Raw genomic sequence first — 13,826 nt, forward strand, 5'->3', positions numbered from 1 at the left:
TGGAGGCCCCTCAAAGGTAGAGCACAGGCCTAGAATGCATGAGGCCCTAGGTTCAACTCCCAGCATCACCAAAAAAAATTTTTATTTGAGCAGAGTCTTTGGGTTCACCCTCCTCTTAGTCCCTGATATGACAGGGTGCTCTGGCTACTGGGTGGGGCCTGCAGCTTCTAGAAGACCCTTCTAAGTCTGGTGAATGATGAGAATCCTGCCTGCAAGGGGTCACTTTGCAGCTGGGGCATGGCCCATCTAGTCCACATAGTCAGGGGAGCAGTCCTCTGCTCCCCTGACAACACACCCTAAAACACGGTAGCCACAACTGAGCAGGAGCCAGGCCCCGGGGGCAGCATGGAGGGTGCTCTTGGCCTCGGTGCCATCTTGGCTCTCCTCGCCCTGCAGCCTCCAGAGAAGGAAGGCGCTCTCCCACGCCAAGTGGGCAATAAGACGGAGTGTGCTCTGCTGGGCTTTGTCCTGGACCTGAAGCGGGACTTCCAGCCTGTGCGGGAGCAGATTCCAGAAGATAAGCTTTACAAAGTGTACACCTTCAACTCAGTCCGCAAGTCCATGAGCACGGTCATCCGCATGCCTGACGGCGGCTTCCGCCTCTTCAGCAAGGGGGCCTCGGAAATCCTGCTCAAAAAGTGAGTGGGCAACAGGAAGGAGCCAGGGGCTGGGTGGCTGGGGGCTAGTTTAAGTGTATATACAAGATTTCTTGTTTTATTTTTGTAGCAAAATAGACCTAATATAAAATTGACCATTCTCACCTCTTTAAAGTATACAGTTCAGTGACATTAAGTACATTCACAATGTCATGCAACTGTTACTACTCGAGTTCACAAACATTTCCATCACCCCATAAAGAGCCCCTGACCCACTAAACAGCTACTGTCCATCTCCCCACCAGTCCTGGAAACCACTGATCTTATTTCTGTCTCTGCCTATTTTGAACATTTCATATAAATGGAATCCTGCAGCCAGGTGCAGTGGTGCACCCTATAATCCCAGCTATTCAGGAGACTGAGGCAGAAGGATGGCAAGTTTAGGCCAGCCTGGGCAACTTGGTGAGAACCTGTCTCAAAATAAAAAATCAAAAGGTCTGGGGATGTGGCTCAGTGGTAGAGCACTCCTGAGTTCAATCCCCAGTATTGCAAAGAAAAAAAAGGAAATCATGCACTTTGTGGCCTTTGTGTCTGGCTTCTTTCACTGAGAATAATGTCCTCAAGGTTCATCCATGTATCATAATTTCATTTCTTTTTGATGGTTGACTAATATCTCATTGTGTGTATAAGATCAATTTTGTTTACCCATTCATCTGTTGCCAAACACTAGGATTTTTTCCACATTTTGGCTATTGTGAATAATGCTGCTGTGAACAAGGTTATGTTTGAAGTCACATTTTTTTTAGAGAGAGAATGTTTTCTTTCTCTTTCTCTCTCTCTCTCTTTTTTTTTTTTTTTTTTTGGTAGATGGACACAACACAATGCCTTTATTTTTATGTGGTGCTGAGAATCGAACCTGGGTCCTGCCCATGCTAAGCAAGCGCTCTACCACTGAGCCACAATCCCAGCCCTTGACTTCACATTTTCAACTCTCTTAGATATATCCTATTTTAGTCAGCTTTCCATTATAATAACAAAACCCTAAGCTAAATCACTTTATAAAGAGAAAAGGTTTGTTTTGGCTTATAGATCTGGAGGTTTTGGTTCATGATCACTTGGCCTCATTGCCTTTGGAGCTGTGGCAAGACAGTACATCATGACAAGTGTGTGTGATGGAGCAAAGAGTCACTTATTTCATGGCTGGGATGAGAAGGAGAAAGAAGAGACCACAGTCCCACAATCCCCTTAAAGGACATGCCCCAAGGACTTAACCCCCCACACACACTAGGCCCTACTTCCTAAGTTCCCACCCCTCCCAAGAGTGCCAAGCTGGGGACCAAGCTTTTAACACATAGGCCTCTGAGACACATTCTGTCCCTAACGCCCAGTGGCTCATGTCCATCTCCCAATACAAAATGCATTCAATTCTTCTCCATGAATCTCCAGAGTCTTAACTATTCCCACTTTGCTTAAAAGTCCAAGTCCAAAAAGTCTCCTCTGAGACTCAGGGCAAAATCTTAGCCAAGAGCCCCTGTACAATTAAAAAAGAAAGTTACATTCTTCCAAGATACAATGACATAGCGTAAGCATTCTCATTCCAAGATGGAGAAAATAGGAAAATAATATGGAGGGTCTAGACCAAAGTAAGACCAAAACCCGGGAGGCAAATCCTAAATCTCCAGGTCTGGTGTCCAAAGCACACCACATTAGTATGTGGCTCCCAAGGGCTTGGTCAGTCCCATCCTAATAACTTTGCTGGCTGCTTCCCACAAGGCCACTGTCTTGAGCAAGCTTTACACACTGTCTGCAATTTCCTCTGAGCATTCCTAGCATCCTCTAACTTCATGGGATCTCCATTACAACATGAGCTTCATTCTCATGGCTCCATCAGTGCTCTGGCAGAGACTGCCTGCAAGGATGCCAATGCTGCCACACACTGCCTGGCTCCCAGGCTTTCCTTTGAAATCTTGGTGGAAGCCTCCATGACTCCGTAACTCTTGCATCCTGCATGCCTGCAGAACCAGCATCACCTGGATGACACCAAGGTCTGGCACCAGTGAGAGTTGTATCTGGGCCCACTTGAAGCATGATTCTAGCTGCTTCTGGCTAAAAACAGAGAAATAAATTCCAGGGAAATAAATCCCTAGTCACTTTTAGGTGAGCATGGCACCCTGGGGCTTTCTTCTCCAAAGACTCTGTCCTGGAAATTCTTTGAAACCAATTTACAGTTCTACATTTCTAAGCATGAGATGGCACTCCATTTCTGCAATTCCCTCTAGGCATCTTTCCTATTATCCACTTGGCTTCTTTTTAGTTGCACTAGCAACCACATCAGTACCCTCTTTGGCTGGAACTTTACACGAACTTCTTTTTTGGCCAAACAGCAAGTTTTGCAAATCTTTCCACTCTATTCCTGTTTTCTCCTGTTTCTCACAGTAAATTTAGCTAAAAAGGATACAGGAATAAATACCCATGCCATATCCTGAATGCTTTGCTGTTTCCTCCTTCACATGAACTAATTTTTCACCTTGAAACTCAGCCTCCCGCAGAGTCTCAGGACATAGACAAAATGCAGCCAAATTCTTTGTCATAATGTAAAAAAGGATGGTCCCCTGTACCATTTCCAGTGGAGCCCTTGTTTCCATATGAAACTTTATGAGCACAGTTTTTACTATCTGCATTCCCTTAGCATTCTGGTCCTCTGAGCTCCCAGGAGAATTGCCCACGAAGCTGTGCTTATAGCATTCTGGCCTTTCCCTAGCCTGCTCCTTCAAACTTTCCAAACTCCTCCCACCCATTCTCAGTGTTCTTCCACATTGACAGGTGTAATCGCAGTGAGGACCCACTTCTTGACACAAATTTTCTAGGCATCCTGCAATCCAGTCAGGTTGTCACTAAAATTAACCATCATGTCTACCTAGGAGTGCCATGCTGGGTCATATTATAACTATGTCTTTTTTTCCAAATTGACTCCACAATTTGATGTTCCAAGTAGCTATGTAGAAGAATTCTAACTTCTCCTCATCCTTCCAAATACTTGTCATTCTCTGGTTTTATTGTTATTATTATGGTCATCCTAGTGTATGTGAGGTGGTATCTTATGGTGGTTTTGATCTGCATTTCCCTAAGGACTAATGCTGTTGAGAATTTGTTCAAGTGTTTAGTGACAAGTTTAGGACTTCTTTAGAGAAATGTCTATTGAAGCCCTTTGCCCATTTTTTAGTTGGTCTGTTTGTGTTCTTATTACTTAGTTTTAAGAGTTCTTTATATATTTGAGTTATTAGATCCTTATCAGGTATTGGATTTATAAATATTTCTTCCCATTGTGTGGGTTCTTTTTACTATTGAGAGTATCCCTAGACACATGATGTTTTAAGATTATGATAAAGTTCAATTTATCTATTTTTGCTACTGTTATTTTTGTTGGGTTTCTTTTAGAAGTGATGAAAATGTTTGAAAGTTGACTGTAGTGATGCTTGTACGTATCTATGAATACACTAAAAATCATTGAATTGTACACTTTAAATGGGTGAATTGTGTGGTATGTGAATAAAGCTGCTTAACAAAACATAAAGAGGGAGCATGCAGCCTTGCGTCCAAGCACCCTTGCTCCCCCTGCCCTTTCTCAGTCTATACACTTTCCTTTGGCCTTGGCCTCTCTCTTTTCCCTATTCCTTCTGCCCCACCCACCTGGATCCTCCCATACTTCCCCCCTGGGAAGCCTAGGGTTTCTTGCACCCCCAGGCTCAGTCTGCCCACTGTTCTCAGCAGACCTGATCACCAGGTGAGCCCCCAAATAGTCCAGGCACAGACACTGCAACCCAGGGCAAAAACCACATCCTCCCTGAAGCCCTGATGGGTTGGTAGTGGAGGCTGGACTTCAGGGCCTAGACCTCTTTCTGTGCTTCTCTTTTGATGGCCACTGTGGCTGAAAACCCAAATTCTATAGCAGAGCCTGAAGTCCAAACCTGACTCTACTCTTTGCTGGCCATGTGAACATGAGCAAATTACCTCCACTCTCCATGGCCACCACAGTTTCCCCTGATAACTTATTTCCTGGGAGTGTTGTGAGAATGACATAAGTGAATCCGTGTTCCTAGGAAGACATCAGTCTGTGCCAGCTCTTGTTATCATTTCCTTCTGTCTTGACAACCAGTTCCTGCTTCATTAGTGTCCCTGTAGTACCTACCTCCTAAGCCCATTCACTTTTTCTATCACACCTGTCTTTAGCTGAATCCTCCCAGTCATATCTGTTCTGAGAAGCACCTGGGTCCATCAGAGCTTGGACTGAGATTGCTGCTTTTCCCATTCCATGGTTACAACTGATACTCTGTGGCATTTTGTTTTTCCTGATGATCTTCCTCCTTGTCCCGTGGAGTCCATGGGAGAACTGCCATAAGCCAGGAGTTCCCACCTGCCAACTGGGGTCCAGGGGCTGCTGGAAAAAATGACCCCAAACCTGCTGGCTTAAAACAACAGTTCTGGAGGCCAGAAGTCCAATGTCAAGGTATAGGCAGGGCTGTGCTCCTTCTGACAGCTATAAGAGAGAATTCTTGCTTGCCTTTCCCAGATTCAGGTGGTGGCTACAATCCTCCATGCTTCTTGGCTTGCAGCTGCATTACTCCAGTCTCTACCTCTGTTATCACATGGCCTCCTCCCGTGTCTGTGTGTCTCTGTGTCCTCTGTTATCTATATAAGGACATTGGACACTGGCTAAAGTCCCACCCTATTCCACTGTGACTAGTGCTGCTTCCTCTTGTTTTCTCCCTGTCTCCACCTCACTCCACCACCCCTCCCCTTGCCCCAGGTGCACCAACATCTTAAACAGCAATGGTGAACTCCGAAGTTTTCGTCCTCGGGACCGGGATGACATGGTGAAGAAGATTATTGAGCCAATGGCTTGCGACGGCCTCCGTACCATCTGCATCGCCTACCGAGACTTCTCTGCAGGCCAGGAGCCCGACTGGGACAACGAGAATGAGGTGGTGGGTGACCTCACCTGCATAGCTGTCGTGGGCATTGAGGATCCTGTACGGCCTGAGGTAGCCACCCCTTGGTAACTGCTTCCTGGACCTGAGGTGTCCGATAGGTGGAGGGCCAGCCTTTTCCCACACTTAACCTCCACGGTGTACTTCAAACACAAGCATGCATGGCGAGAGCCACTTTCTCCTCACCTTCCCAGCTGTTACACCTCTTACTGCATAGTTACAGGTAGAGCAAACCAGCCACCTGCTGAAGTGCAGAAACACTGGATAAGGTGGTCAATGGCAGAGACTTGGGATCCTCCTAGGGTCATGGTCATTGCACCCCAGATCACACCCTCCTCAGTACACTTGATCTCCTTCCTGGAGGCTCTTGTCCTTGACCCACACAGAGGTTCTGGGCTGCCCACAGAAAGCCTCCTCCTGCTTGGCCCTGAGGCATAGCTCAGGCTTCACCTCCTACTGGGTGAATGAGTGCAGCAGTGAGCTCTTCAAACCTCACCCCCAGCCTCCTGCAAAACCAATAGGCTCAAGGGGATAGTGAGGGAGAGGGGGGAGCCAGGGATGACTGAGCTGGGAAGCCTGACTGATGCAGGTTTGAGGGACAGGGTGGACCATTCTTAGTCAAGGGTTTAGTTGGATCCAAATGATATTCAGGATATCCTCATGAAAATGTCAAGTAGGTCAGTGGCTATAGGAATAGAGAGCTCACAGCAAAGGTCCTGACTAGAGAGAAATTCCAGGAGCATCATTGTATAGGTGACGTCACTGGGACAGTGTGCACTGAAACAGAGGCCAGACAGGGAATGGAAACTTCAAGGGCCATGTGTCTGAAGCAAGCACAGAGGAAAAGAGGGTGAGTTTGCCCAGTCATGGCCTTGACATTGGGAAGTCATTAAAGACCTTGAGCTGAGCAGGTTCCATGGGATGGCTGCTTTTCATTCTTTAAAAATGGGAGATCCTGTCAGGATTGTGGCTCAGTGGTAGAATGCTTGCCTGCATGGATGAGGTCCTGGGTTCAATCCTCAGCACCACATAAAATAAATAAAAGTAAAACAAAATAAAGGTATTGTGTCCATCTACAACTAAAAAATATTTTTTAAAAATGGGAGATCCTGGAGAGAGGCAGAGTCTGGGAGGGCCTTCTGTCTTCACAGACCCTCTCTATTGCTGCCATCTCATGTCAGAAACCTGAAAACATATTTGTAGGAGCTGCAGTGGGGTGTGGGGTGACAGGAGAGGAGAAACTTCATGCTTTGGACCATGGACCAAAAAAAAACTCAATTCAGAAGAAAATGCCCAGTGGCCATGGATCATTATCAATAGAGCAGCCCTGCATTCCAAGAAGAACCCAGTGTGAACTGGCATTAAGGTGAGCTCCTAGGCCTGCTGCAAAATATTTTTATGTAAGTTTTCATCTCAGAAAATGTCAAACAGAGGCAAGTTGTGGTGAGGATATAATAAAGGCCTACCTTCAGTAGGTGCCCTAGCAGGTTAGGGAGAGGCCACCCCAGGCTGGGCATTGGCAGAGGGGCCCAAGGAATCAGAAATGGCTCCTTTTTGACTTGAGAGTAGCTTTAGATAGTCCAGGAGGCAGGTCACAGTGACAAGGTCATGTGGGAAGGCCATGAAGATTCTCAGGGAAATGGGCTAGCCAGGTAGTAACCAGGAAGAGAGTACAGAGGGCCCTGTGAATCCCTGGTGCCAATAGTAGGAGGGAAGGCGCATGGGCCTTGGGTAACCCTGCTGTGGGCTGTGCCTGCAGGAAGCTTGGTGTGTGCCACCTTAATGACTGAGCAGAGCCTGACAGCTCTTCCACTGTGCTGCCCATCCTTGAGGAGGAAGCAGGGAGTGCTACTGAACAGGTGACAAGGGAAATCTGTCCCATGAGAAGGGGGTCACCTTATAAAGAGGAGCCTTCCTGCCACCTGGTTGGGAGGCTCAGAGTCCCAAGACTACGTGAAGGATCTGGCAGCCCAGCCTCCGTCTGCAGCTCCCAGCTTTCAGGTTTGTCCCAGCCACTTGGTGGCAGCAGAGGAATGCCTTCCAGATGCTCCAGGGATAGGAGCTGCCTCATTGCCTTGCTGGGAGGGAAGTGGTCTCCTGGTAACATGTGGTCTTATCTATAGCACACCAAGGTCCTCAAAGAGCAGAAAGTATCAAGGGGACACATCACAGGGGGATGCTCAACCTTCCTGGTCACTTTTAAGGCCATTTCCTTCAGGGATCATCAGGTTTCACTGTCACAGCCTGAAATGGGGGTCCCTCTATTCTTGCCCCCACTCTCTCTGGCTGTTCCCAGGCAACTCTGCCCCAGTCCCCCACAGCCTGACTCTTACTCTATGATCCCTACACCAGAGGATTGGGCCACATCTGGGCCACCTGCACATCCTTACATCTTTCCTCCTTGGACTCTGTGTTTGTCCCAGGGAATCCATGTTTAGCCCATCAATGCTCACAGTGACCCCCACTGGAAAATTAGCAAGCTTAGGCCTGACCTCTTTCAATTCCTCAGGCTCTGGATGGTTTTTCCTTTCTGTCACTCCTTCCTGCCAGTTCATCTGTCAGACCCTATCTTGTCTGCTTCCTTCCCCGCTGCAGCCTCAGGGCGTGAATAGCCAGTACTTCATGGGTTTGGGAAATGTCCTTTCCATCTTCCTCTCACTGGAATGATGCCATGACCTCCTAGCTCGTCTCCTGGCTTCCCACTCTCAACCCTCGTTTTTCACTCAATGCTAGGGGGGTTCTCTTTCTCCTTGCCTTGTTCCAGAATTGAATATGATATTTGGAAATGAAATCCATGCTTCATAACCAAGCAACGTTCCATTTCCCCCAGCAAATAGATAATGTAAGACCCACATCTCTAAGAAAAAGATTAATGCCCAGACAGTAAGAGAGGAGCCCAGAGCTTAGTTGCAGTTCTGGCTGCTTCAGAGTCAGCTGACCGCTGAGTCCTCACCCTGAGTCAGGGTCCCAGAAGGATGGGCCTGTAGCAAGCACTGCCTGCCACAGGAAGCTAGTCAAGTAGCAGGGTTGGGAGGCCCCTTTCTTATTTTTCTTTAGAGTCAATGTCCCTGCCCTGCCTGCTGCCTGGGGACCTGGACTGGTTCTGCTCAGCAGCCCTGGAGCTCAGTTTACCAGCTGGAAAATGAGGTTAACAGCTGGGTAAATCTTATGGCCACCCAGGTACCCCTTCCAGACATGAATATGATGGTGTTGCTGCACAGCATGAAAGATTCCAATGGCTTCTCCCAGCCCTGCTCACACCACCAGGGCCTGGATCTGAGTCATTGCTGGTCCCTGGCATAGGTAGGCTGAGGATTGAGGGAAGCACCTGCCTACCATGGGCTGTTCTCTATGCCTTCTCTGGGCCCACCCTCCACAGACACCTTGCCTGGTACACAGGTTTGGCTTAACTACTAGCTCTGGATATTAGACACAGCACAGCCCAGACACAAAATAAGTTTTGCCTTACTGGCTTTGCTTTCTCTTCTTGTCTCTTGCAGGTCCCTGAAGCTATCCGCAAATGCCAGCGCGCAGGCATCACAGTTCGCATGGTGACTGGAGACAACATCAATACGGCCCGGGCCATTGCAGCCAAGTGTGGCATCATCCAACCAGGAGAGGACTTCCTGTGCTTGGAAGGGAAGGAGTTCAACAGGAGGATCCGCAACGAGAAAGGCGAGGTAGCTCCCTGCCACCTTAGTCCCGTTTTTGACTGTTTCTATGACCTTCCTTCCCTGCCCTTTTCAGTCCCTCCACTAGCCCTGCACCCATCTTACCTGTGTAGTATCATGTGCTTCCCCCAGATAGAACAAGAGCGGCTGGACAAGGTGTGGCCCAAGCTGAGGGTGCTCGCCAGGTCGTCTCCCACCGACAAGCACACTCTAGTGAAAGGTAAACTAGCTCACTCAGCCCCTTCCTGGGGGCAGCATGGGTGCCCAGGCATGTCCTATCGTCTGCTCATGAACACCTCAAGTCATGTTCCCATGTGGGTCTCCAGGGCCTGCTTATGAAGCCAGGATCCTGCTTCTAGAAACTTGTGTATAGAAAATACCCAAGCAGGAGGAGCCCACAGAGGCGGTCTCCTTACTGGAGCAGATCAAGAAATTGAGATCCACGGGAGGAAGACATTAACCCAAATCACACAGCGTCGGCTCCCTCTCTTCTACCAAATGACACCCCCCTCACCACTGCCTGATGGGCCAGAGTGGGAAGAGAGGGACTTGACCTACAGCTGCCCAGGAGCACAAGGACAGCCTGCCCCACAGACACCTTGGCAGGGCTCCAGGGGGACATGGTGTCTCCGTATCTACAGATGGCACTGGCCTTGCCCTGCCCTGCCCCATTCTGTGTTCCAGGGATCATCGATAGCACTACTGGTGAGCAGCGGCAGGTGGTGGCAGTGACTGGAGATGGCACCAACGATGGGCCAGCCCTCAAGAAGGCAGATGTGGGCTTTGCCATGGTAAGTCACCCAGGGCCAGGCCAGTCACCTCAACAGATGAGACCTTGAGTCTCGCAGACAGTAACTGTGCACAAGAGAGTGAAACACTGTGTTAGGGCAGGTTACAGTAGGATAGAAAGTTCTCTCACATCCTGGCACTTGGGCCTATATGAGCTCTGCCTCCCTTGAGTCTCAGTTTCCTGTGGTTTGTTTAAAGACATTTGACATGATGACATCTGCAGTGAAGTGGGGCATCACTGAGAAGGGGAGTAGGCAGCAGGGGCTCATCACTGATGGGCCCTGCCTGCCATTGCTCGCTCCTGGTCCACTTTAAGTGGACTCCTGGACCATATTTCTAAATCATACACTTTCTAAATTGCAAATATGGATGCATGTAGGGAGTAAGGAGGATTTGATTGACAAATGCCTAAAAGTTACCTTCTCATTTCTATGACTTTCTAGTAGAATTGAATTATTTTCTATACTTATTTTCTATACTTGTGATTAAGAGTCCCTAGTGGGGTCTCCCTCTGTGCTGCTTTCCTGTTGCTTACATAGAGCTGGTTCTTCCTTTCAAACCCACAGGGCTCTGGGCTTGGTCACTGAGGGCAGAAGCCTGGCAAGACCTATCCCTACTCTAGCAGAAAGGAGCACCCTCAACTCAGCCCACATTCAATGCAGCCCACAGGGGCCCAGTCCACCCCCTCCGGGCCCCCAGACCTGGAGGGAAGACCAAACTGAGCTTCCTGACAGCAGGTCTCACAGGGCCAGGCCTGAGGTGGAACAAGTGAGGGCTGGGCAGTTTTGCACAGGTATAGCCACATCTGCATTCTGTACTGGAGAAGCAAGGACCCACTGTTCCATCCAGGACCCCCAGGACCTACTTAGATAATCAGTTTCTCTAGAGCACTAAAGCAAACAGAAAGCTGGTGAGTGACCCTGTCATCAGCATCCTCTGAGTTTAGGAGCAAACTCCCTGTACTGTGACAGGCAATGACTCTCAGAGTATGTTTATAGCACAAATCATAATGGATTAAAACGAGTGCTGTTCCTAGCTGGGCGAACATCATTTGGAAGTACAAGACAGAAAACCAGCCCACAAGGGCTCGGTGGTCAAAGGGAGCTGAGGGATGGACTCCATGAGCACTCTGGTTTGGACACTCATGGATTCTGTGTTTGTCCATCCCCCAGGGGATTGCAGGAACTGACGTGGCCAAGGAGGCCTCTGACATCATCCTGACCGATGACAACTTCACCAGCATTGTCAAGGCAGTTATGTGGGGCCGCAATGTCTATGACAGCATCTCCAAGTTCTTGCAGTTCCAGCTGACAGTCAACGTTGTGGCTGTGATTGTGGCCTTCACAGGCGCCTGCATCACTCAGGTGGGCAGCACAATCCTGTGGAAGGTTTCTGAGGGCAGAGGCTCAGGCTGAAAAGCTCAGGCTTAAAGGCCAGGTGGAAAGCAAGTATTTTTTTTATTTGCTGCAGATTCTTTTTAATTGAAATCAAATTCACATACCCCCAAATTCACCATTTTAGGTACACAGTTCAGTAGATTTTCTAGTATGATTACCGTGTTATGCAACCATCCCTTGTATCTGGTTCCATAGTATGTTCATCAGTCCCAAAGGAAACCCTATACCCAATACAGTCATTCCCTATCACGCCCCTGGAAATCACCAGATCAGTGCTACCTAATACTATATGGCCTTTATTTTTAACATCTCATTGAGCACAATTTTTTCAAGATTCACCCATGTTATAGTCAGTACTTCATTCCTTTTTATACCTGAATAGTATTTCATAATACCATCTGTGTACATATGCCACATTGTGTTGCTCATTCATCAGCCAGTGGACTATTGGGTGGTGCCGGGTTTCTGTTCTCATGACTAACAGGCTCAGGGGTCACTCCGTTGAACTGGGCTAACTGGGCTCTGCAAAATAACCACACGAGACACAAATACCTTTTTTGGGGGGGATTGCTGTGATGGCTCCTCTGACCTTAAGGGTCCGCAGAAAGCAGAAAGAGAGAGAGCGAGAGCACGTGCTGACCCCTTTTATTGAGGAGAAGCTATTCAAATGAGGCAAGGGGTCAGGTTTCAGGGGGCTGAGTCTATCTTCATGATGTCCACAGTCAGCAGGTTGACTGACACCTGGGTAGGCCACACCCAAGGACACAGTAAGAGAAGGGGACACACACAAGGCACTTCCATGGAAGATTCTAAACAGGGCAAGGGGTTATATTACAAAGGAACAGGTGAGCATAGCTTCACTCATGGGGCTGTAGCAAGACACACCCATGCACAAGACACTGACCCTCACACCCAAGAAGGGTGGGGGAAGCTCTGCCACATTTCTGTGACTGAGCGCCTCAGCACCCAGCTGGGGAGTGTGACTCAATCACGTGTAAGGTTGGTCTCCCACAGGGTGGTTTCTACATTTTGGATATCATAACTGGTACTACTAGGAATATTCATGTGCAAGTTTCTGTGTGGACATATTTGTACCATTCTTCTGGGGAACTGCAAGTTTCTCCCTTGGTGGAATCTCCTCCCCTTTCTCACTGTCCCATTTTCCCTATCGGTGACAGTTCAGAATTGATTTGTTCCCTATTAGCGATGTCAAAGCTTATTGTCAACAGGTAGTTAAATTATTTGCTGATCAAGTTGGTCCTTTCAAAGATTTTTGGGATCTAAATCACATGACACAAACTTCCCCATAATAATAATTTTAAAGTGTTCAATTCAGTGGTTTTTATTATATTCACAACATTGTAAAACTATCATCACTATGTACTCCCAGAATAGTCTGATCACCCCAAAAGGAAACCCCATACCCATTAGCAGACATTCCACTCCCTTCCCCAACCTACAGCTCCTCTAATGTGCTCTCTCTGTGAAGATGTCAGTTCTGGAAATGTCAAATGAACTAAATCATATGAAACCTTGTGATCATATGATCATGTGAAACCATATGACGCCTTGAAGCCAATTTTTAAAGAACAATTTAGGGATGACAAGGCAAGTCAGATCAGAGTTCTGGCCTCTTCCTGCTCCTTGGGAATAGGAGACTGAAAGAGTGTCCATCCTTCTGTGGCCCCAAAGCTAGCCCCCTTTCACTGGACTATTTTTTTTAGCCTGGGATAACTGACTGGACCTCTCACACCTTCTAGATCACTGCCAGCAGGCAAGAGAAGGAGATGGGAAGAAACTAGAAGCCTAGCAGTAAACCCCTGCTAACATAAAGGACACCTAGGGCTGCAGACATTATGTGTTTATGGGAATTAAATTCTGATGGCATTGACCGCAAGCTGAGTTCCTTCCTAGGAGCTACAGGTTTTTCCACCCCAGGCTGTCCCCAGTTGGGGAACTGGGCAGCCTACTTACAGAAGGGTGACCATCCCTTCTCCACAGGACTCTCCTCTCAAAGCCGTGCAGATGTTGTGGGTGAACTTGATCATGGACACGTTTGCTTCTCTGGCCCTGGCAACGGAGCCTCCCACAGAGTCACTGCTGCTGCGGAAGCCTTATGGCCGGGACAAACCCCTCATCTCTCGCACCATGATGAAGAATATCCTAGGCCATGCAGTCTATCAGCTCACCATCATCTTCACCCTGCTCTTCGTCGGTAGGTTGGCCCCAGAGTGCACACATTGCAGCTGGTGTGTGCAAGGCATTCACGACAGTGTGGCTTCCCCTCATGCTTGGGTGCTGTCTGGCACATGTCATCTGGATCCCCAGCACAGCACAGGGTAGAGCAGGCTCCACACCCTTGGCCCTCACCTCCCTGCCAGCCCT

The 13,826-nt window shown here is 48.3% G+C and overlaps 1 protein-coding gene across 9 annotated transcripts in view; it reads left to right on the forward strand.

Annotated features, from left to right (window-relative positions):
- Atp2b3 (ATPase plasma membrane Ca2+ transporting 3) overlaps positions 1 to 13,826 on the forward strand; it is a 69,816-nt gene that overhangs the window by 33,042 nt on the left and 22,948 nt on the right. For all 9 annotated transcript variants that reach the window (XM_077106691.1, XM_077106683.1, XM_077106685.1 and 6 more), the window contains 7 exons: positions 397 to 638; positions 5,404 to 5,638; positions 9,085 to 9,264; positions 9,388 to 9,475; positions 9,940 to 10,046; positions 11,217 to 11,408; positions 13,443 to 13,656. In XM_077106691.1, the coding sequence (XP_076962806.1) occupies positions 397 to 638; positions 5,404 to 5,638; positions 9,085 to 9,264; positions 9,388 to 9,475; positions 9,940 to 10,046; positions 11,217 to 11,408; positions 13,443 to 13,656 (1,258 nt within the window). The remainder of the gene's footprint in view (positions 1 to 396; positions 639 to 5,403; positions 5,639 to 9,084; positions 9,265 to 9,387; positions 9,476 to 9,939; positions 10,047 to 11,216; positions 11,409 to 13,442; positions 13,657 to 13,826) is intronic.

Source organism: Callospermophilus lateralis, chromosome X, assembly GCF_048772815.1.
Source record: "Callospermophilus lateralis isolate mCalLat2 chromosome X, mCalLat2.hap1, whole genome shotgun sequence".
NCBI classification, from domain to species: Eukaryota; Metazoa; Chordata; class Mammalia; order Rodentia; family Sciuridae; genus Callospermophilus; species Callospermophilus lateralis.